Here is a 22,131-nt window from a genome sequence, read left to right on the forward strand (position 1 = left end):
TCTGGACCAGGCCCTGTAACTTCACCCCTGTGTGTGTGTGTGTGTGTGTGTGTGTGTGTGTGTGTGTGTGTGTGTGTGTGTGTGTGTGTGTGTGTGTGTGTGTGTGTGTGTGTGTGTGTGTGTGTGTGTGTGTGTGTGTGTGTGTGTGTGTGTGTGTGTGTGTGTGTGTGTGTGTGTGTGTGTGTGTGTGTGTGTGTGTGTGTGTGTGTGTGTGTGTGTGTGTGTGTGTGTGTGTGTGTGTGTGTGTGTGTGTGTGTGTGTGTGTGTGTGTGTGTGTGTGTGTGTGTGTGTGTGTGTGTGTGTGTGTGTGTGTGTGTGTGTTGGGAGCATGCTGCCCCAACTTCTCTTTCAATAGGTGAAGTGTTTCCTAATCTCTTTCCTCGCTCCCTCCTCGTCCCCGTTCTGGATGTTTTCCAGCAGCTCTGGTGGAATTCAATGGCGTCCCCCCTGCTGCGTCTCTCAGTCTGTTTCTCTGAGAAACTAGCGGAGGAATGTGTTTGGGAGGAAAAGTAGTCTCTGTGTTCACCTCTCTCCACCGTTTGTCAGGCCATTTTCATCATGTGTCATCATTCCCATTCCCATAATTCACTGCAGACTTTAAAGGGGGTTTTCCCAGTGTTGCATCCCCTGACAGCCACCACTCACTCTCACACACTGATGTATGTGATTTGAAGTGTATTTGTCCTGTGATTGAGTGCTTTTTAACGTATCAGGGTCGTTGTGGAGCATTTCGGCTGCAGATATTGGTGTTTATTTGTGTATTTGATCCATTCTTTATCACATTGGAGACCTTTAACTGTGGTGTAGTTAATATGCAGCTCCTTACTCGTAATTCACCCATGTATCTTCATAATCGCACACATACTGTATGTGTTTACCACAAGCATGCTTTAATTATTCAATCGTGTTTGCACACCCTTTTTCTGCTCGTAAATCGTCGGTTTGAGCGACACGTGCACAAACAATAACACAACCACGCTGAGGCATCTGCGACTCGCTTTAATGGCTGCTTCTTTGCTGAGGGGTTGAACAGGGCGAGGACGCTGAAGACTTTGACTTTGACTTATTGACACAAATTCAGCAAAAGAGCGCCCATGAGTGTGTCACAGCCACTGCTCCTGCTCTGACTGCTGATCTTTACCTCGCCCTTCTCCAGAGTTATCACATTTTAGATAATCTCAGAATGTCACACATCTAAGACACGCACCGCTTCCTCGACCAATTATAACAGATCTTTGGCACAATGGGCATTCAAAGCTAATACCTGGATAGAAACGGTGTTCCCACAGCAGCTACAAGTGTACTCGCGGTACTGTACCATTTCCGTTTCATCATCCTATGTCTCGATGGAGCTCCGGAGGCTTTTAAGAAAACAAAGCAGCCCTGTTGCGAGATTTACAGACCTCATTATTACACGAGGCGTCGAACAAACACACCCGCCACCAACCTACACGAGACACCAATTGCTTTTTTTAATGGTACAACAGTGTGCATGTGTTCCCGTCTGCTGCTCGATTTAATTGTCTGCCTCGATTGTGCTGTGAACACACACACGTACATATACGTTGCACACACACACACACACACACACACACACACAAATACACTGCACACACCGCTGTCTTCATAGCAGCCTGTAGGCATTTACATCATCCCCCATCACTTTGATTTCCCACAGTGCCTTGCTGTCACTGCTGACAATGCTGGAAGGTATTTTGCCAACATGCTGTTTATTCAACAGTCCAGTGAGACGTATGTGTGCCCATCTGTTTACGCGTGGACCCTGAGTCCTCTCCCTTCTAGTGGTGTGGAGGAACAGTCTCTGACGTCTTGCCAGTAGGTTAAGCTGTTTAACCTAATCTGAACGAGAAGATGTGATTGGCGGACGATCGAGGAGGGAGGAAGCCTCTCCCAGCTGTCCTGCTGTTCAGTGCCATGGTTTTACTCTTTTTTTCCTTAAGGGGAAGTTGTACTGTTCAGGCTCGCAGCGTTTTTTTCCCCTTATTCCGCGGTGATATCGAATGTAGCACAGGTATCACAATAAAAACCTGTTCCTCTTCTAAATAACGCATCATTCAAGCCCACAGGCCACAGGGAAAACTCCTCCTGGGGATGAGGAACAACAGCAGGGGCTCTTCATCATTCCTCTTCTCTTAATTTGAGAAGCTGCTTTTAGGCAGCATCAAATAAAGCTGCACCATCAAGTCTACAGCTGCAGAACTAGCACTCTAACAATGACTTTAACATGACACCACTAAACCAGATTTTATGGACTACTTTGCTTGGTCCTTTTAAGAAAATGGCCCGTGTGTTTTGGGCTATTAAACATTGCAGGGACTCAATTATTTTAAGCCTCAGGCAACCACTCCTCAAGTAAATGGTCTGAGACAACATCATAACGTGCATACTAACAAACGAAGAAGAAAGGAAACACAATAGGACTCTTTTTGGAAAGAGGCTTTGGGTTTAAGCTTTGCTTCCTGAGAATGATCGCTGACTTTGGTGCGTTCATGAGCTTTAATGTGGAGACAACATGGATCCGACAAAGATGACGTGTTGAGTTTTATGGCTTGGAGCGTTTAAACAACACGTTGACAGCGGTTTCTTGTGTTGACGTGACAACGAAGAGCAAAAGAAACGGATGAGAGAAAAAATCGAATGTTTCATTATGGTCAGTGCAACATTTGCGATTCTCTTCCGTGTTTCTGCGTAACGTGACGGCAAGTCGTGGGCCATGATTTTTGAAGACAGTTCCGACTTAGGGAAGCGCGTTCATGTGATTTTTTCCCAGTTGTGAACTAATTTTCCTGATTATTCTGACACCACATGAATGCAGCACATTGCTGTAACTCAAGCTGCGTCTCCTCTGTTGATTTTGTTTCCCCACTGACCTGCAGGACACAGCATACACTGTGGTGTGAAGCCCTCAGAGCTTCAGGATAAGGCCGACCATGAAAATATAAAAAAACCTGTGCAGATTTACGGCTCAAATTACAGCTCAGTACGCGCCCACACAGCCAGACAGGAGTTGAGTTAAGGTTCAGGTGATTCCCCGGTACTCAGCAGGGTGTAACTATCGCTTTCATTTTCACTCTTCCCATAACTCTTACTCCTCTCTCCTTGTCTCTTGTGTTGGCACAATTTCTTTTAAGCAACCAACTGATGGATTCCCCCATTTCTCTTCTAGAAAGGTCCATTGCAGGGCCATTGCTGCTTCAAAAAAACTCAAGTAATGGTCGAGTTTTAATATCTCAAAGTCATAACAACTCTCATCTGCCTCGCAAAGATCCCTGCAGGAATTCACAGCAGACGACTGAAGCAAGAAAGGTTTTTGGCTTTGAGGTGTTTTTCCCCCGTCTTTTCCCCCCTTGGAGAATTCTTATCATCGGTCTCACCCATCTGGTTTCTATCCCTGTTGACATTAGCCTGTAGTGAGTGATGGACTACAGAGAATTACCTCTCAAACATCCGCTTACTTCGTGCCAGTTTGCCCCAAAGTCATATTCTCTTGTTACGTGCATGTCTTGAAACTTATTTTGAAATCACAATTCTGCGGGGGCAGTAAAATATCATGATTTTAATTTCCGGGAAAGCATAAGAAGTCTTAATTAATTCCCTTTCCAAGTCATTTTTGTAGTGAACCAACTATTGCAATATATCATAACCCAAAGTATGACTACTACAAATGCCGCGAGCGTCTATTTTTTGGGGGGTGTTCATAGGTCATTTGCATCCGTGACGCTGTGGGGCTCTCTGTAAACCCTCAGCACACCACGACAGATGGTGAGAATATTTTCCTTGGCCGTGGTTTGCAGGGCAGGACAGGATCCGGAGAAAGGGAGTGTGAAGGAAAATACGGGAAGATAAACAAAACAATTAATAGGTAAAACGTGTCTGGGTGGACTTTTATAAGGTGATGGAAAGCTGACGTGTGATTTGAGAGAACGAGATACAGATTGTGCTTTAAGTTTTGGACGCACACTGGTGTGACTGTTTTACTAACTTGTTTAGGAGAGAGATAGACAGAGGCCTCTTATTATAATTGATGCATCTTCATTCAGCTGTTCATCGTTGACATAAAGGAAGCTTTGACCGCAGAGAAACAGGGACAATAGGAGAGAATAAAGTGAAGTGAAAGAGGTTTTCTGAGCTATAGGCCTTGAGGGGCAGAAAGAGATTGGGTGGCAGAATAAAGAGAGCAATTACTTTGATATACAACATCCCAGTTCAGCCAGGCACTGACTTAGTAGCATGAGAGAGTTCTTGGGTTAAGAAGAAGTCGGGTAGGAAGTGTGTTTGATGTGTCTAGGAGACGAGAGATCCAAAGAAAAAGAAAGCAAGAAACATCTTCCCTAATTGGAAAGCAGATCGGTTCTGTGTATTTGACGATTTCGGTGTCCGTCCTTACTGTGAGAAGTAAGTTGTCAAAGGGCGCACTCACACTGTCCATCCGTACCGTACCCAAGCACGTTTCACGGGTAAAGTCTTGTTTGTTTGACTTTGTGAGTGCATCTAGGTGTGGTACGCCTGCCGGCCACGGCCCGTTTGGGAGAGGTGGGCTTTTGTAAAGCACTTTTGCACGTGTACGAGCACGAGCGTGCGCACGTGTACGAGCACGAGGCCGACGGCGGTTCTGACGTCATTTTATGTGCGCCTGTTGGGACATAGAAAAAAGAAGGAGGGACCATGCGCAGACATATAAAACAATGGCGGTGAAAGGTTCACGTTGGTGTGATGCGGAGGTGGAGTGTTTACTGCAGATTTGGTCGATGAAAAGATTCAAAAACAGTCGACAAGACGCACAAAAACTCTGAGGTCTACGGAAAGATTTGGAGACAAAGCGACGTACCCTAAAGCAGGGGGCATGGTACGGACGGACAGTGTGAGTGCGCCCTCAATGTTGTGTAAATCACCCTTCTTCTTCACCTTTGGAGCTTTGTTTCTCATTATCTACATGACGGAGATGTGCTCGCTCGCTGTGAATTCTCCGCACAATTCACACATGAGCTCAATCGGACATTAGACAGACTTTGTACGGAGCTGGCCGGTAAAGTTTGCTCGATGTCCAATCCAACTGATTCAGACCTTTTTATCCTCACATACAGCTCTGCCAGGCAACATAATATACGGTTTGCAGTGCATGCAGTGCATGTGTGAAAGGGGCTTTAGGAGCAGTTTGGGCCCATTTACCTCCGATTTGGGTTTTGCAACTTTCCAGTCAACTCCAACCTTGTTTATTGTCAGTAACACAAACCAGAACCACTCACTGCGTGGGATCTACCACAATCAACCTGCCAGCTGACCATGAAGGATATTTTTATACCCCGTTGTGACACACAACCCCATAACATACATTTTGTTTCAGGGGGCAGCACTATAATTTGAGTCTAGTTTGCTGTTGGAAAAGGGCATGAGTCACTTTATGAAAGGTAAACAGAAGGAGCGAGCAGCCGCCACAGCTGCAGACTGCGACTCTCACATACTGAAGTATAGCGAGTCGTTTTGCTGTTGCTCGCTGTCCATCAATCAAAGTGTGTTTTCCTCATCAGCTGTGTCACAAACAAGAACCTTGAGGCTGCGCCAAGAACACTGAAAAGATGCATTGGTTTCTGTTTCTTTTCCCACATCTGGAGCTATTTTGATTTCTTCTTAACATTTGACTTGTATTTTTTCGGCGTGCGTGATGGTTGCCAGAGCTGGAGCCAGAATCCACTGATGGACAGTTGCTTTGCTAAGGCTCACTGCTAGACCTGCTAGCCTTCTAATTATCTTAAAAGACAAGAGCCGTGTTAGTGTGAGGCCCGAAAGGACAGCTGTGCAAAACTAGACCCTGCCCTTTAAGGACGTGACCTCAGCCTTTTTGCAGGCCGCTTTTTACAGTCGAGAGTTACAGCAGGAAAATCTGACTCCAACAGCTTTTTTCAGACTCTTTAATTGTGCGTCTGCATGCGAGCCGCATGCCAGTGAATGTGTCACTGTGTGCATGTGCTGCAGAGGAGGGCCTCAGTACGTCTGGGTTTGCAGAGCATCATTCCACTTCTGCTTAATCGGACAAAAATCACGCCCCCGAGATATAAAAATGTGTCTTTGTGTGCAAGAGTGTGTTTTTGGCCGACTAAGAAAGGCTCATTGATGGTAGCTGTTGAATGAAGTGATTGTGATTTGGACTGAAAGGACCTCAGTCTGAGCCCCGAAGGGCCTAGTCTGCCTCGCTCAGCTGAGAGATTTCAGCTCACATACACACCGGTTATTTTTAGACCATAAAACTCTCAAACTATGAACTTGAAGCAGATTTTCACTTCCCCTATTTGTGTCCCAGCAACAGTAACATCGCTCCTATTCTTATTCTCCCATTTTATCATAAACAAATCCTATATATATCACGATTGACTTCGGCCGGGCGGCCATTTCCTCGTCTGAAACCGCTGCCAAGACGAGAGCAGATCAGGAGAACAGGCTGTTCAATTTCAAGTGCCACTTTAATTTAGTAAGCAGCGTTGGCAGGGTTTCTTTTTCCTTCTTTTTTTTTAACACTCACGTGTTTTTGAAGAGTTTACAGCCTGAACAAACAACCCCTAACTACTTACCACAAGCTCACATGGTCCGGAAGTTAGTTTGAAACTTTGTCGGGTCAACAGGTGATCACAAAATATTATGGATTCAACTGGCGATCGTTTTTTAGCTTTGATTAATTAGATTTTCTAGTTTAATTGATTAGTTGTGTCACGACATGGTGAAAAATGTGGTCACACAGGTTCCACGGGTAAAGTCTAGTTCGTTTGACCAGTGTGAGTGCAACCGTACCGCGCCTAGCATCGGCACGCTTGCCGGCCACGGACTGTTTTGGCTTTCAGAGCGCACTCACACTGTCCTTCCGGACCGCGACCCGGACTTTAGGGTACTTGTCCCCCCTCCCTCTCCCCCCCGCGCCCCAGCCCCGTTTGTACTCACACTGCCAGGGCCGGCCAATGCTTCTTGCTGTCCATACGCCTTCAAGCCGTAACACGTCACACGCATTGATCGCATGTGTGTGGCTTTGTTTACAAATCTTTCCACAGACCTCGGCATTTTTGTGCGTCTTGTCGACTGTTTTTGAATATTTTCATCCGACCAAATCTGCAGTAAACACTCCACCTCCGCATCACACCAACGTGAACCTTTCTCCGCCATTGTTGTTGTTGTTAAATGTCCGCGCATGGTCCCTCCTTCTATTTACATGTCCGAACAGGCGGACATAACGCTACTGCCGTAGGGCTCGTGCTCGTGCTTGTACACGTGCGCACGCTCGTGCTCGTACATGTGCAAACGGCTCCGCTAAAGCCCACCTTTTTCAAGCGGGCCGTGGACGGCGGGTGCACTCACACTGCTTAAAGGTACTAGGCTTTAGCTGAAAAAACGGTTTTGGCCGCGGCCAAAAGGACAGTGTGAGTAGGCTCTTAGTCTGTTTGAGATCACGCTTTCCTCACTTCTGCTCACACCGTCTCATTACAGCTTCTTTTCACACGGGTTGACAAGTCTTTTTCCTGACAGCTTGTTGTTTTGACAGATATTGTATTAAAACCAGACTTCTGAAAAATATATATATAAACTGTATATTATGGTTTAGCGTCGGCTCGGCTGCTGTCAGGTTCATCATGTGTTCGTGACGCCTGTGTTATTCTTACTGGTACTGATATTTAAAGATTTCACCACCGTTCCCTCGATGACATTCCCCTCTGCATTCCCGAGTCTTACGTTACGTGAATGTGACATGGGATATCTCCCCGATGCATGCACGCGGGCTTACTGCAGTTATTGGAGAAGGGTTTGCTGATATTAAAGGAAATTGCTTTCGCCCCAAAAACATGCTTGGAGATCTTCCTCGGCCGAATTAAGTTCATCTCGTACGACGTGACCTGCCGCACCCAGGTCCACAGACGTTTTCAGACTCTGGCTCGTGCTTTTCTGTCACGAGGCTTCTCCTTTCCCGTGCAGGATTGGGATTCGTACGTGGAAAAGTAGTAAAATACAGTGTTTTGTTTGTAATTTTCCCCTTTTACATCTCCATGTCTTGCAGGAGTTGCAAGTTTTAATAAAGCTAATTTAAAGAGGTGATTGAAAGTGCAGTGTAATATAAAAAAACAATTCAAATGAGGCACAAAGAGGCAGTTTTTTTGCACAACTAACTGCAGACAAACTAGCTCTTAGATCCTGTTCTCCCACTTCCTCTTTTCTCTCCCCTCTTAACCTCCTCTAAACCAAGATTACCAGACCTGGATCCTGTCCAAACTCCAGGGATCTTTGAGCTTTGCTCGTGACCGCGGCGTCTGTCAAGTGAAGCTCCACCATCTCTCTGTCATAACATCGTCGGTTTGCACAATAACCGACAGAGGCGTGTGTAGCGTGAGTGTGTGTCTGTGTGTGTGTGAGTACAGTCTGTGGGTGTGTCTCTACAGACGGGCTGGCCACACAGAAACAGATGGACACACACACACACACACACACACACACACACACACACACACACACACACACACACACACACACACACACACACACACACACACACACACACACACACACGCGGTAGCCAGATGGCGACAGACTTGGCTCCCACCTTGGCCTTCACCGCTCTGATTCCTCTCTTCTTCATTGTTCTTCTCTACCTTCTTTACTCTCTCCCTTCCTTTTTTCCTTTTCAACCAGTGTAGAAACAGAGGAGCGTGTGAGTGAGAGTTACTTTATGTGCAATAGTACGCTGCCTGTGAGTCTTCAGGGTGGTACCGTTTAGCTCAAACTGCCTTGGAGAAAGTTATTCTGGGCTCATTCGGGGGTTCAGTTCCACTCTATTTTGTCTTTATTCAGGAAAAACATGGCCAGCATCAGGTATAGCTGCATCATTAGACAGAGAACTCACTTTTCCAGTGGCACTGTGGTTGTTTTTCCCAGCTGAGCCTCCAGCTATTCATCAGACCCAAACCTGCATCGAGGTTAATGGTCATTGGCTCGTTACGTAAGTGAAGAGAGGCTCCTTAGAGAAAATGGCATCAACCTTCTTAAAATTAGACATATTTAAAACCAACTAGAAAATTAGATGACACATGGTCATGAAAGCTGGGTCATGACCGACAGAATGAGGTCGCGGGTACAAGCGTGTGAAATGTGTTTCCTCAGGAGGGGGGCTGGAGTCTCCCTTAGAGAGAGGGGGAGAAGTTCAGCATCCGTGAGGAACTCAGAGTAGAGCCGCTGCTCCTTTGTGTTGAAAGGAGCCAGTTGAGGTGGTTCAGGATCATCTGGTAAGGATGAACCCTGGGCGCCTCCCTAGGGAGGTGTTCCAGGCACGTCCAGCTGGGAGGAGGCCTCGGGGAAGACCCAGGACCAGGTGGAGAGATTAGATCTCCACACTGGCCTGGGAACGCCTCGGGATCCCCCAGTTAGAGCTGGTTAATGTGGCCCGGGAAAGGGAAGTTTGGGGTCCCTGCTGGAGCTGCTGCCCCCGCAACCCGACCCCGGATAAGAGGCTGAAGACGAGATGAGATGACACATGTGGAGACGTATTTGGTTAAATATAACTTCCAGATAACCTTTGGGAAAGTCTCTCTCTCCTGATCTCCGTAACTCCGTTATGAGCACTCCCCTGATGAGATGCTGTGAGACACTCTGGCCTCTTCTCGTCTCGCCTCTCCTGTCCCGTTCCTCTTTTATTTTTAATCTAATTTGGTTTTTCTCCACCTCTGCTATTCTCTTGCAGCAACGATCCCCTGGCAAAGTGCTGTTTGACCTGGTTTGTGTTCATCTCAATCTGGCAGAGGGAGACTACTTTGGACTGGAGTACCAGGACCAGCGCAAGATGACGGTGAGAGACACTGACACTGAATCTCTCCGCATATTTTAAGTACTGTGTTTTTTTGCAGATTGATATACAGACCGCCCTGTGTGATACATCTATATTTTACTCTTTTTAGTGCTGTAGTTCTCATCTAGAGAGCAAAGTTTTCCTGTTGCACTGTCTTTATTTAATTCATACTAAAAAATAGTAATTTCTTTGTAACCTTTGCCCGCAGCTACAACCTAAAGGGAGACTTTTAACAGAATCTTCCTCTCATCTGGCGTAAAACCACGGGACTTACGCAAATCCACATTTAGCATCTAAAATGTTATTTCAGAGGATTTTAGTTTTAATCACGCGGGTCCCCGTTCTTCTCCCTTTCATCTACATGTTTGTGGTTTTCACCTGGACTCACTTGTTCCGCTTCTTTTACGGAGCAGCTGGTTGTGATCATTTCCAGGATTGTTTGCAGATGCTATTGTCTCCACTGGCTGCAAACGTCTGCTGCTAGCATCTGCATCAGTGTGTGAGAACGCTACTAACACAGGGAGAGTCAGACCCACTTATCTCAGCACATACAACACATGCAGTGTACTCAAGCACTGGGCTCTCACCGGGCCTTTCAGTGCCTCGGGCATGCAAAGCAGTTTTGAAGTGGATCGATGATGTAATGCTGAAGAGATGATGACACACACACACACACACACACAGACACATGGAGCCATACATCAGGGAGATAACTGAGCGCCTCTTATCACATCAGTGTGGATTTTATAGGTGTAATAAAAAATTAAATGCTTCACATCAAAAGCCATTTTAAGCAACATGTGAGACACATGCTTACAATAGTGCTCAGACGAATTTGGTAAAGCTTTATTTTTATGCATATTTTCCTAATAATGTGCAAAAGAACTTATTTATTATAGCAAAAAAGAGACAGTTTTCTGACAGTTAATGCACTGTAACCAGCTGCTGGTGTCATTCAGAGAGTCTTTTACTTGATGCAAGGCTGCACGTGCAGATATGTGACATTTGTCTGCAGGTAAACATACAATTCAACATTTTTATGATGTTTTATGAGGCTCATGTTTTATGTTATATTATGTGCTGTCATGTATGGTGTTGTTGTCCTTGGTCAGCACTGTCGCCTCACAGCAAGAGGGTGCCTGGTTTGAATCCCGGCTGGGGCCCTTCTGTGTGGAGTTTGCATGTTCTCCCCGTGTCTGCGTGGGTTTTCTCCGGGTTCTCCGGTTTCCTCCCACAGTCCAAAGACGTGCTCGTGTTAGATTCATTGATGACTCTAAAATTGAATGGTTGTCTGTCTCTGTTTGTCTCTATGTGCCCTGCGATAGACTGGCGTCCTGTCCAGGGTGCACCCCGCCGCAATAAAGTTTTCATGCGTTCATTCAAGCGTGGAGAATAAAACAATTACTGACGGCTGAAATGCTGTATTTGAATGGAACAAGGGAAGCAGTACATTCCCTATAATAAGTATAAAATGACTTTGATGGAAATATTTGGAAATGACCCGTCAAAGGGTTTGACATGTTTATATTTTATAGAGATTTTCATGAAGCAAAAGTAATTATTTTAGTATCAGAACGCATTTAGGTCTCATTTCGAATGCAAACGAACTAAGGTTGCACAGTCACAGCGTCAGTTGTGATTCTGTCTGGATGCTGTGGTCGTGGCAGTCCTGAACTGTTGAACCACAGCCCACTTTTAGGGGGAAAACTTTTTAGTACCAGTAAATGTAGTAAAGTTGTGCTCTGTCCTCCACAGGTGTGGCTGGATCTGCTGAAGCCGACACTGAAACAAATCAGACGTAAGTAACTCAGTGTTACTGATCTCTTACTGTCGTTTAAGTTTCTTCTTCTTCTTCTTCTTTCTAAATCCGACACTGACGCCTTCCCTCTGAACCACCTCCCTTCTTTTTCCCTCCTTCAGGGCCTAAAAACACCATCCTTCGTTTCGTGGTGAAGTTCTTCCCTCCTGACCACACACAGCTCTTGGAGGAGCTGACTCGGTAGGTCTTCCCAAAACAGGGACCACGCCTATCTGCGGAGGAACGTCTGAGATTAAAAGACATGTTGCTCCGCCTTTAGTTCGGTCTGCCCAGACGTTTTTTTTTCAGTCTGAACATGAAGCAGATGCCCTGTTACAATATGTTTGCATCCTGTCGCCATTTAGGACACATTTTTATCCACATGCCATAACATCAAACGAGATTTGTTTTCCCTTTCTGGACCCAACGAGAGAATTGAGTCCTTCTTCTGGGAACCAGGCTCATAAAAAACACATTTGTTGTTCCAAACCAGCTGAAAAGATGACTGCTCTGACCACTTCTGATCCATGATAGTTTAGGAAAATGGGCTGTTTTGCTGTAAAAAACACTTGTGTTTGTCACCCTGGAAGACTTATTTCCATGTTAGACTAATCTCAGACATCCAGCTGCATCTGGAGAAGCATCTTTAGCGTTCAAAGGTTAGATTATAGAGGACAAATGTTCCACTCATTGCCTCCTTTTCAGCTCCTTGTGTTCAGAAAGTGTAAATTATCAGCCCCCATCGTGTCTGCCTCTTTTGTTTTGTTTAGTCTCCCGGAGCCGGACTGTACAAGTGTTTGTACGCTCATTCAGGGCTTCAAGTTTCAGCTACAGTACGGCGCCATTTTGAATCACAGAACCAAAACATTTGACCCCGCCACATTTTCCCCATGGTGCTGTGGTTCCCCTCTAACTGCCCAGCTGAGTTTCCTCAAGAGCCAAACAGGAAGCCGGCCTCTCATCTGTGAGGGGGTCACTATAGATTTAATAAAGTTATAAGAAAACCCTGTTTTTAATACATTTTACAGTCGGCATTCAATGTGTTTACATTCTGAAGTTCCCTCTCGTAGTTTCCAGTGTTAGTGGCAGGGTCGGCCATTCCTGCTCCGGACTTAAATCGCTCTTATTTGTCAAAGTCTCTGTAGTTTTCACTACTTTCACGCTGATTTAAGACTTTTTTGAGACCTTTTTAAAACCACGTAGAATGCATCGAACTGTTTATGATCATTCTTTTCACCGTTCCTAATTATATATATATTTTTATATATTTATATAAGAAGAAGAAACACATTGAAGGAATTTGACTTGGTGATGATTTGGTGCATAACAATAAACTCTGCAAAAGTATAAAGACATGATAAAAGAAAGACGATTTACAATAGAATATGAGAAAATATACAAATATGTGAAATACCCGTGTGTTTTTTAGTGTATACAGTTGTTTAGGAGTGTGGAAATGATGGCTGCATGAAACCCTGACACGACAAGGAGTCATGTAAACAAGTCTCACTATCTGTTTACTGCTCACTTTGCTGCAGCTGCAAGACGTTACTGCAGAAAATCACATGTATTTGTCACCGACTGTGGCTCAATGGAGGAGTGGGTCGTCCTCCATTTGAAAAATTGACGGTTCGATCCCCACCTCCCCTGGTCCACATGTCGAAGTGTCCTTGGGCAAGACACTGAACCCTGAATTGCTCCTTGGGCTTTGCGTGGGTGTGTGAATGTGTTACATGAGATTAGATGGTCTGTAGATGTCCGCTGCCATCAATGTGAATGTCTGTGTGAATGGGTGAATGTGACAAACACTGTGAGGTACCATTTACCATTTACCGAGGTCCGTGCTGACGGCCACTGATGGATCTACAGAAACAGTCGACCAGCCTGGACTGGAATGAACTTTATATATTTTCCACTGAGGTTGTTCTGCTACTTTATTCCAATAATCTCATATTGTCTTGGGAGTGAGTCAGCGTTAAACAGGAAGTGCTTTGACTCCCATCGTGTCACTGTTGTCAGTGTGTCCTTTGATGGATAATGTGGGCACAGATACAAAGATGGACGGATGAAAGAGAGATTTCTTTGAAGATAGATGAGGCTGATATCATCGTTTAATTACAAGTCCGTGCTGCTTTACTAAGATGGACCCGAGGTCTAATACAGTTGGACAGAAAGAGATTTGTTCCATTTTACTGTGAATTCATTACATGAAATTGCTCTCTGGGGTCTTTTAAGACTTGAATTGTTATGATGCACAGTAACAGTAACCCCGGGCTAAAATAGAAAGAGATTAAAACTTGCTAAAGCCTCATTAACTTTATTAGACAGATAAACATGTGGTTATAAAAAGGCTGAATTATACATCACATAAAAAAAACCCCCACTGTGGATCGTTAATCACACACTCACACACACTTGGATGCACCCTGGGAATGCACACCTCTGGCTGCCAGTCCACTTTCTGGTCCTTGTTCTTTCTTTGGTTTTAAATATACAACAACTCTCCCAAAATATTCCACTGATGGCAGATAGTTTATGGAGCATGTGTTTTGTCTTTGAGGACTGAGGTTGTAGGTTTTGGGGTCAGCTGTAAGTGTTGCTGCATTACAGTCCTGTTCATAGCGCTGCCTCGGCTGTTTCTGGACTCAAATGCACAGTCATGAATCTGGCAACGTGTACATGCTGGTTGCAGACCTGTGCGTGTGTGTTTGTGTGTGAGATCATTGTGTTATAAGAAGCCGACTTTATAATGATTAACAGAAAAGGGGGCACGGGTACAAGCGGCCGAAATGGGTTTTCTCAGGAGGGGGTCTGGAGTCTTTGCGTTGAAAGGAGCCAGTTGAGGTGGTTCAGGATCATCTGGTAAGGATGAACCCTGGGCGCCTCCCTAGGGAGGTGTTCCAGGCACGTCCAGCTGGGAGGAGGCCTCGGGGAAGACCCAGGACCAGGTGGAGAGATTAGATCTCCACACTGGCCTGGGAACGCCTCAGGATCCCCCAGTTAGAGCTGGTTAATGTGGCCCGGGAAAGGGAAGTTTGGGGTCCCCTGCTAAAGCTGCTGCCCCCTCGACCCGACCCCGGATAAGAGGCTGAAGATGAGATGAGAAAAGGGCATAAAGTCATTAGGGATTGGTTTGAAGTCGGCAAATTCACATTATCAGCAGTGTGTTGATGATGGAGGAGTTTATAAAGCGTGCATTAACCCTAATAACCTTTGAATGTTTCCCCCCTGTCCCACGCTCTCCTCTCTCTCTGCCCCGCTCCTTCTCCAGGTATCTGTTCGCCCTGCAGATCAAACGCGACCTGGCCTGTGGTCATCTCATCTGTAACGACACCAGCGCTGCTCTCATGGTCTCCCACATCATTCAGTGTAAGTGCAGTAACAACAGAAACACGCTCCCTCGATATCCCGACTCACGGGTGTTCTCACGGGTGTTCTCACGGGTGTTCTCACGGTTCCCTCGCAGGCACCAGGTGACAAATGTCACACTGTAAATGTTTGCGTTGCAGCTGATCCTGAGCCAGAGCAAACACAACTTCAACAGCTCCAGGAAGACGGCAACTGTACCGTCACCTGCTCACACCTGCTCACACATCCTCACGCAAACAAAGTGCTGCTGGGCTTTTCTGTGAATCACGTCCTGCATTGCTGAAAATAAACAGGGATGATAATAAATGAATTAATAAATAAATAAAATTAAAAATTAACAAAGTATTAGAGACTTAACTGAGAATAAACAGGGATAATAAAAAATAAATAAATAAATAAATTAGTAAATAAATAAAATTAAAAATTAAAAAAATATTAGAGACTTAACTGAGAATAAACAGGGATAATAAAAAATAAATAAATAAATAAATAAGTAAATAAATAAAATTAAAAATTAAAAAAATATTAGAGACTTAACTGAGAATAAACAGGGATAATAAAAAATAAATAAATAAATAAATTAGTAAATAAATAAAATTAAAAATTCAAAAAATATTAGAGACTTAACTGAGAATAAACAGGGATAATAACAAATTAATAAATAAATAAATTAGTAAATAAATAAAATTAAAAATTAAAAAAATATTAGAGACTTAACTGAGAATAAACAGGGATAATAACAAATTAATAAATAAATAAATTAGTAAATAAATAAAATTAAAAATTAAAAAAATATTAGAGACTTAACTGAGAATAAACAGGGATAATAACAAATTAATAAATAAATAAATTAGTAAATAAATAAAATTAAAAATTAAAAAAATATTAGAGACTTAACTGAGAATAAACAGGGATAATAATAAATTAATAAATAAATAAATTAGTAAATAAATAAAATTAAAAATTAAAAAAATATTAGAGACTTAACTGAGAATAAACAGGGATAATAATAAATTAATAAATAAATATAAATAAAGAGAAATCTCATAAATGCAATTTAATGAGGTGGATGCCAATAGTGATATTAACAATCTAAGTTAAATGAATAAATTAGTAAATAAATAAATACATACAATCCACAGTAAAATATAAAATAGGATATAAATGATTGTTAAAAAAGTAAATAAATAAAAAGAAATGAAAATGTAATTCACACTAAAATATGTATAAAAAAATAAAACTGTAGGATAAAGGACAAAAGAGAGGATTAATAATACATTAAATACATGAACACGACCAAAACCAACCAACAAAAGAAAGAATTATATTTTTATATTTTTTTTATATAAATGAACACTTTGTTTCCGTCGCCTCGTCTCCGCGGCGCCCGTTGTCATGCAGCACCACATGTGAACAGTTGTAAGATTTATGGATTCAATTCAGTCTCGCAGACGGCGGCGGGGCGGGGGCACAGCACGCCCAAGAATATCACTTTGTTGCCGTGGTAACCGTCCATGCCGTGGCCCGTATGTGCACCTGCGGGTGGTACAGTTGTACGCCGTGAGGGTGTATTATTATGGCTGGTGTTGGACAGATGGAGATGCACGCATGAGCGCACTGCGTCCTGATCTACAGTGGAGTAGATCAGACGCAGTGGGAGGAATTATAAATTCAACAGAACAGAAACATGAAGGATGAAAAGACGTGTATTTTCTTTTTCTGCTGTCTTTTTCTTATTTCCCTCTTTTCCTCCGCCTCTTTATTTCATCTTCTCACTCATTTCATTTTTATTTTCACTCCAAACAAATATTGGGTTCTCACACTTCCGCCCTCCTTCTCTCTCCCTCCCTCTCTCTCCCTCTCTGTCCCTCCCTCTCTCTCCCTCCCTCTCTCTCCCTCTCTGTCCCTCCCTCTCTCTCCCTCCCTCTCTCTCCCTCCCTTCCTCTCTCTCCCTCTCTCTCCCTCTCTGTCCCTCCCTCTCTCCTCCTCCCTCTCTCTCCCTCTCTCTCCCTCTCTGTCCCTCCCTCTCTCCTCCTCCCTCTCTCTCCCTCTCTGTCCCTCCCTCTCTCCTCCTCCCTCTCTCTCCCTCTCTGTCCCTCCCTCTCTCTCCCTCCCTCTCTCTCCCTCTCTCTCCCTCTCTCTCCCTCTCTCTCCCTCCCTCTCTCTCTCTCCCTTCCTCTCTCTCCCTCTCTCCCTCCTTCTCTCTCTCTCTCTCTCTCTCCCTCCCTCTCTCTCTCCCTCTCTCTCCCTCCCTCTCTCTCTCTCTCTCCCTCCCTCTCTCTCTCCCTCTCTCTCCCTCCCCCTTCCTCATTCCATCTCTCTCCCTCCTTATCTCTCCCTCTTCTCTCTCTCCCGCCCCCTCTCTCCCTCCCTCTCTCCCTCCATCTCTCTCCCTTCTTCTCTCTCCCTCCTCTCTCTTTCTCCCTCCTTATCTATCCCTCCCTCTCTCCCTCCTTCTTTCTTCCTCTCTCTCCCTCCTTCTCTCTCCCTCCTTCTCTCTCCCTCCCTCTCTCTCCCTCCCTCTCTCTCCCTCTCTGTCCCTCCCCCTTTCTCCTTCCATCTCTCTCCCTCCTCTCTCTCTCCCTCCTTCTCCCTCCTTCTCTCTCCCTCCTCTCTCGTTCTCCCTCCCTCTCTCTCCCTCCTTATCTCTCCCTCTTCTCTCTCTCCCGCCCCCTCTCTCCCTCCCTCTCTCCCTCCATCTCTCTCCCTTCTTCTCTCTCCCTCCTCTCTCTTTCTCCCTCCTTATCTATCCCTCCCTCTCTCCCTCCTTCTTTCTTCCTCTCTCTCCCTCCTTCTCTCTCCCTCCTTCTCTCTCCCTCCCTCTCTCTCCCTCCCTCTCTCTCCCTCTCTGTCCCTCCCCCTTTCTCCTTCCATCTCTCTCCCTCCTCTCTCTCTCCCTCCTTCTCCCTCCTCTCCCTCTCTCCCTCCTTCTCTCTCCCTCCCTCTCTCTCCCGCCCCCTCTCTCCTCTCCCTCTCTCCCTCCTTCTCTCTCCCTCCCTCTCTCTCCCGCCCCCTCTCTCCCTCCCTCTCTCCCTCCCTCTCTCTCCCTCCCCCTTTCTCCTTCCATCTCTCTCCCTCCCCTCTCTCTCCCTCTCTGTCCCTCCCTCTCTCTCCCTCCCTCTCTCTCCCTCTCTGTCCCTCCCTCTCTCTCCCTCTCTCCCTCCTTCTCTCTCCCTCCCCCTGTCTCCCTCCCTCTCTCCCTCCTTCTCTCTCCCTCCCTCTCTCTCCCTCCCTCTCTCTCCCTCCTTATCTCTCCCTCCTCTCTCTCTCCCTCCTTCTCCCTCCTTCTCTCTCCCTCCTCTGTCTTTCTCCCTCCTTATCTATCCCTCCTTCTTTCTTCCTCTCTCTCCCTCCTTCTCTCTCCCTCCTTCTCTCTCCCTCCTTCTTTCTTCCTCTCTCTCCCTCCTTCTCCCTCCCTCCTTCTCTCTCCCTCCTTCTCTCTCCCTCCTTCTAACTCCCTCCGTCTCTCTCCCTCCCCTTCTCTCTCCCTCCTTCTCTCTCCTTCCTTCCCTCTCCCTCCCTCTCCCTCCCTCCTTCTCTCTCCCTCCTTCTAACTCCCTCCGTCTCTCTCCCTCCCCTTATCTCTCCCTCCTTCTCTCTGTCCCTCCTTCTCTCTCTCCCTTCCTCTCTCTCCCTCCCTTTGTCTCTCTCCCTCCTTCTCTCTCTCTCCTCCTCTCTCTCCCTCCCTCTCTCCCTCCTTCTCTCTCTCTCTCTCCCTCTCTTTCTCCCTCCTTATCTATCCCTCCTTCTCTCTCCCTCCCTCTCTCCCTCCTTCTTTCTTCCTCTCTCTCCCTCCTTCTCTCTCTCTCCTCCTCTCTCTCCCTCCCTCTCTCCCTTCTCCTCTCCCCCCCCCCCCTCTCTCCCTCTCTCCCTCCTTCTCTCTCTCTCTCCCCCTCCAGCCGAGATAGGAGACTTCGATGAGACCCAGAGCTGGCAGCACCTCCTCCACAATAAGTACCTGCCCGACCAGGACGCCATCAGAGACAAGATCACCGACTGCCACCGCAATCATGTGTGAGTTATCGCGTACTCGTCCAAACATGAACAACAAAGACCTTCATACACTTTCATGTTTTAGAAGATTAAAGGAGGAAACTCTACTAACAGCAATCAAACCATCAAACGGATATCTATTTAAATATCCAGAGTACAAAACGTGCAAAATAACAGAAGATAGTGGAGGAAAGATCTTCAGATTACCTGTTTTTATGAGCAACCGTCCAAAACACTTTTCTATTTTAGTCACTTATTTTAGTTTAGTTTACTTGAGTCTCATCCGCATTACTTCGACTTACAGAAGCTGCGTTGAATCATGAGGATACCACCCAAAAAGTGCAATAATCAAACATAAAGATTAATCAAATAAGCATCTTATCTGATCTAATCGAAGCAAATACTCACTTTTGAGAAGCGTACATTTTTATTTGCATCAGCTCTTTAAAAGTTTTGATACACTTCTAAATGTTAAAATGTTTAAGGTCCTATAAAAATGCACGGCTTCGATGACGAATCATCAAATCTACTGATTAAAAAGTCCCATCAGCAGAACTGTTTATCTGTAGCTGGGCGAGATTATCCCTGGAAAACAAGCGCTTTAGTCTGATTTGGGATTTTAGTTTCTTTGTGACACTAAGCCTGAAGGTGTCAGGAGAAATAGTTTTTACATTAACACACACACACACACACACACACACACACACACACACACACACACACACACACACACACACACACACACACACACAGTTTATCTGTATATTCAAATGTGCACTCACAAACACAGCCATTACACAACTACACCCAGCCCATAAGTCTCTCTCCTGCTGAGATGTTTATCTCTTTAACCACAACTTCTCACACACACACACACACACACACACACACACACACACACACACACACTTTTAATCTCTCCCCCTCAGAGGTGGCTATCTGCAAACATACCACATTGCACCCCCTCTGTGCCCCTGGGACACAAACCTCTCTTCTCATTTACATTATAGCTGTGCTTTTTCCCAGCCGCTGTTTGCAAATACATGGAAAACACGTTTCTTGTTTCTGGAGATGCAACAAATTCCCTTACCTAACCACGGGTATGAGCTGAAAACCAAACCCCTGACTTGCTGATTATTTGTCACCACATACGCCCCCGCCCCCTCCTCCCAAATCCCTCAACCAGCCCCAAGCCGACACAGGAAGGAAGTGGCTAATTCAGCAGCTCATACAGGAAACAGGAAGCTATTTTCAGATTTGTGAGGAAACAAACTTCTTTTGTAGCACATTTCTTTTCCGCCCACAGTGGGTATTGCCATCTGATGCTGTGGTGTATGCATTTTAAGACTGTTTGTTGATTTTACACACAACAAGTCTGGAATATAAACCGGGAATGGGCTATGTCTAACACTTGGTACATGCAGTACAGACAATGACACTTTATTTACAATCTAACAGAAGAAGAAGAAGCTGAATGTGTTTTTTCTTCTTGCTTCATCCTGAGAAAGAGTTGGATGAGCTTCTAATTGATTATGTTGATGAATGGATAATAAATGGGTTCATTGATCGATCACTCTCCTCAACAGCGGGCAGACCCCTGCAGAGTCTGACTACCAGCTGCTGGAGATCGCACGGCGGTTGGAGATGTACGGCGTTCGTCTGCACCCAGCCAAGGACCGAGAGGGTACTAAACTCAGTCTGGCTGTGGCACACATTGGCGTGCTGGTTTTCCAGGTAAAACCATTAATCTCAAACCTACCTAAAATCTGTAATTGCTTTGCATATCTAGGTTGGGGTATGAGCTGTAAACTCCTTCAAGGGTCATGCAGTATTTCGCAGAGATCTTCTAATGGCCTTGACCTCTGCTGTTTGGGTCCAGTGTTACTATTATTAACCTCTTCTTTATCCGCTACAAAAGGGGAAGATATTCTTGACAAACTTCCACAAAGCTGTTAAACCTCTTAACTAGACGGGTTCCCACGCACCCTGGAAAGCCTGAAAACCAATTTTCCAGTAATGGAAAACACATGAGAAATAAAAGAAACAGTCAAATGTCCTTTTGAAAGTCGAAAATTATCGGAAAATGATTTAAACATTCTCCTATTTTCCTAGTAGGTAGCAGAAGAAAGTAATAAGATGTAGAGGGAACGAGGCAGAACATCTGTATCATGTGTTTTGGCTTTAGAGGAGTCGAATAATCCAGATTTTGGGGATCTGTGTGCTTACAAAGTTGTCAGATTAACAGATTTCCTTTCATTCAATTTAACTTCTCAATAGTGAGATTGTCATGGATATTAATCATCTCCTCGTAATGTCTCCTTTATTCAGGGGTACACGAAAATTAACGCCTTCAACTGGTCCAAGGTTCGCAAGCTCAGCTTCAAACGCAAAAGGTTTCTAATCAAGCTGAGAGCAGACCCGGCTGTAAGTCCACACACCCTCCTCATCCTTCCTTATCCGCCCCGTCCATCTCTTCTTCCCTCCATCACACACTTATGTTGTGCCTCTGCGTCTTACAGCAGAGTGCCCACCACGACACGCTGGAGTTCGCCATGGCCAGCAGGGACTGCTGTAAGATCTTCTGGAAGATCTGTGTGGAGTACCACGCCTTCTTCAGGCTCTTCGAGGAGCCCAAGCCCAAACCCAAACCCATCCTCTTCACCAGAGGATCCTCATTTCGGTTCAGGTACGGAGAGAAGAAAAAGGGGAAAGAGACTGGAGAGTGGTACATCTGCATTTGTGTTTCATTTGCTCTTTGTGCCCGCAGCGGTCGAACCCAGAAGCAGATCATCGATTATGTGAAGGACTCGGAGCTCAAGAAAGTTCCGTTTGAAAGGTGAAGCGCCGTCTTTTGTTTAGGTTACAGCAGCAACGGATCTGGTTTGTGTTGTTCCTGATTAGTTGCACATGGTTTGACCTCATCTATCCCCTCCTTTCTTTTTCAGGAAGCACAGTAAGATCCTGTCCATGTCCCCTCAGTCCTCATCCTTCAGATTGCAAGTGCCAAAAGAGGTGACAGTCTTGTTTATTGTTTATGTATCTCTTTAATTTCCGTTGTACACATTAACAGACTCTGTGTCTCTGTGTCTCTGTGTCTCTCTCTCTTAAATCTGTGGCCAAAAGTTCAAAGCTGTTC

The 22,131-nt window shown here is 45.2% G+C and overlaps 1 protein-coding gene across 1 annotated transcript in view; it reads left to right on the top strand.

The window, feature by feature from the left end:
- LOC310964688 (FERM, ARHGEF and pleckstrin domain-containing protein 1-like) overlaps nucleotides 1-22,131 on the top strand; it is a 56,613-nt gene that overhangs the window by 14,729 nt on the left and 19,753 nt on the right. Inside the window, exons 3-12 of the mRNA XM_083937941.1 lie at nucleotides 9,731-9,835; nucleotides 11,591-11,633; nucleotides 11,756-11,834; nucleotides 14,905-15,002; nucleotides 18,902-19,016; nucleotides 20,582-20,729; nucleotides 21,324-21,419; nucleotides 21,515-21,681; nucleotides 21,763-21,831; nucleotides 21,941-22,007. Coding sequence (XP_083794067.1) covers nucleotides 9,731-9,835; nucleotides 11,591-11,633; nucleotides 11,756-11,834; nucleotides 14,905-15,002; nucleotides 18,902-19,016; nucleotides 20,582-20,729; nucleotides 21,324-21,419; nucleotides 21,515-21,681; nucleotides 21,763-21,831; nucleotides 21,941-22,007 — 987 coding nt within the window. The remainder of the gene's footprint in view (nucleotides 1-9,730; nucleotides 9,836-11,590; nucleotides 11,634-11,755; nucleotides 11,835-14,904; nucleotides 15,003-18,901; nucleotides 19,017-20,581; nucleotides 20,730-21,323; nucleotides 21,420-21,514; nucleotides 21,682-21,762; nucleotides 21,832-21,940; nucleotides 22,008-22,131) is intronic.

Source organism: Echiichthys vipera (assembly GCF_963691815.1).
Source record: "Echiichthys vipera genome assembly, chromosome: 23".
Taxonomy (NCBI): domain Eukaryota; kingdom Metazoa; phylum Chordata; class Actinopteri; order Perciformes; family Trachinidae; genus Echiichthys; species Echiichthys vipera.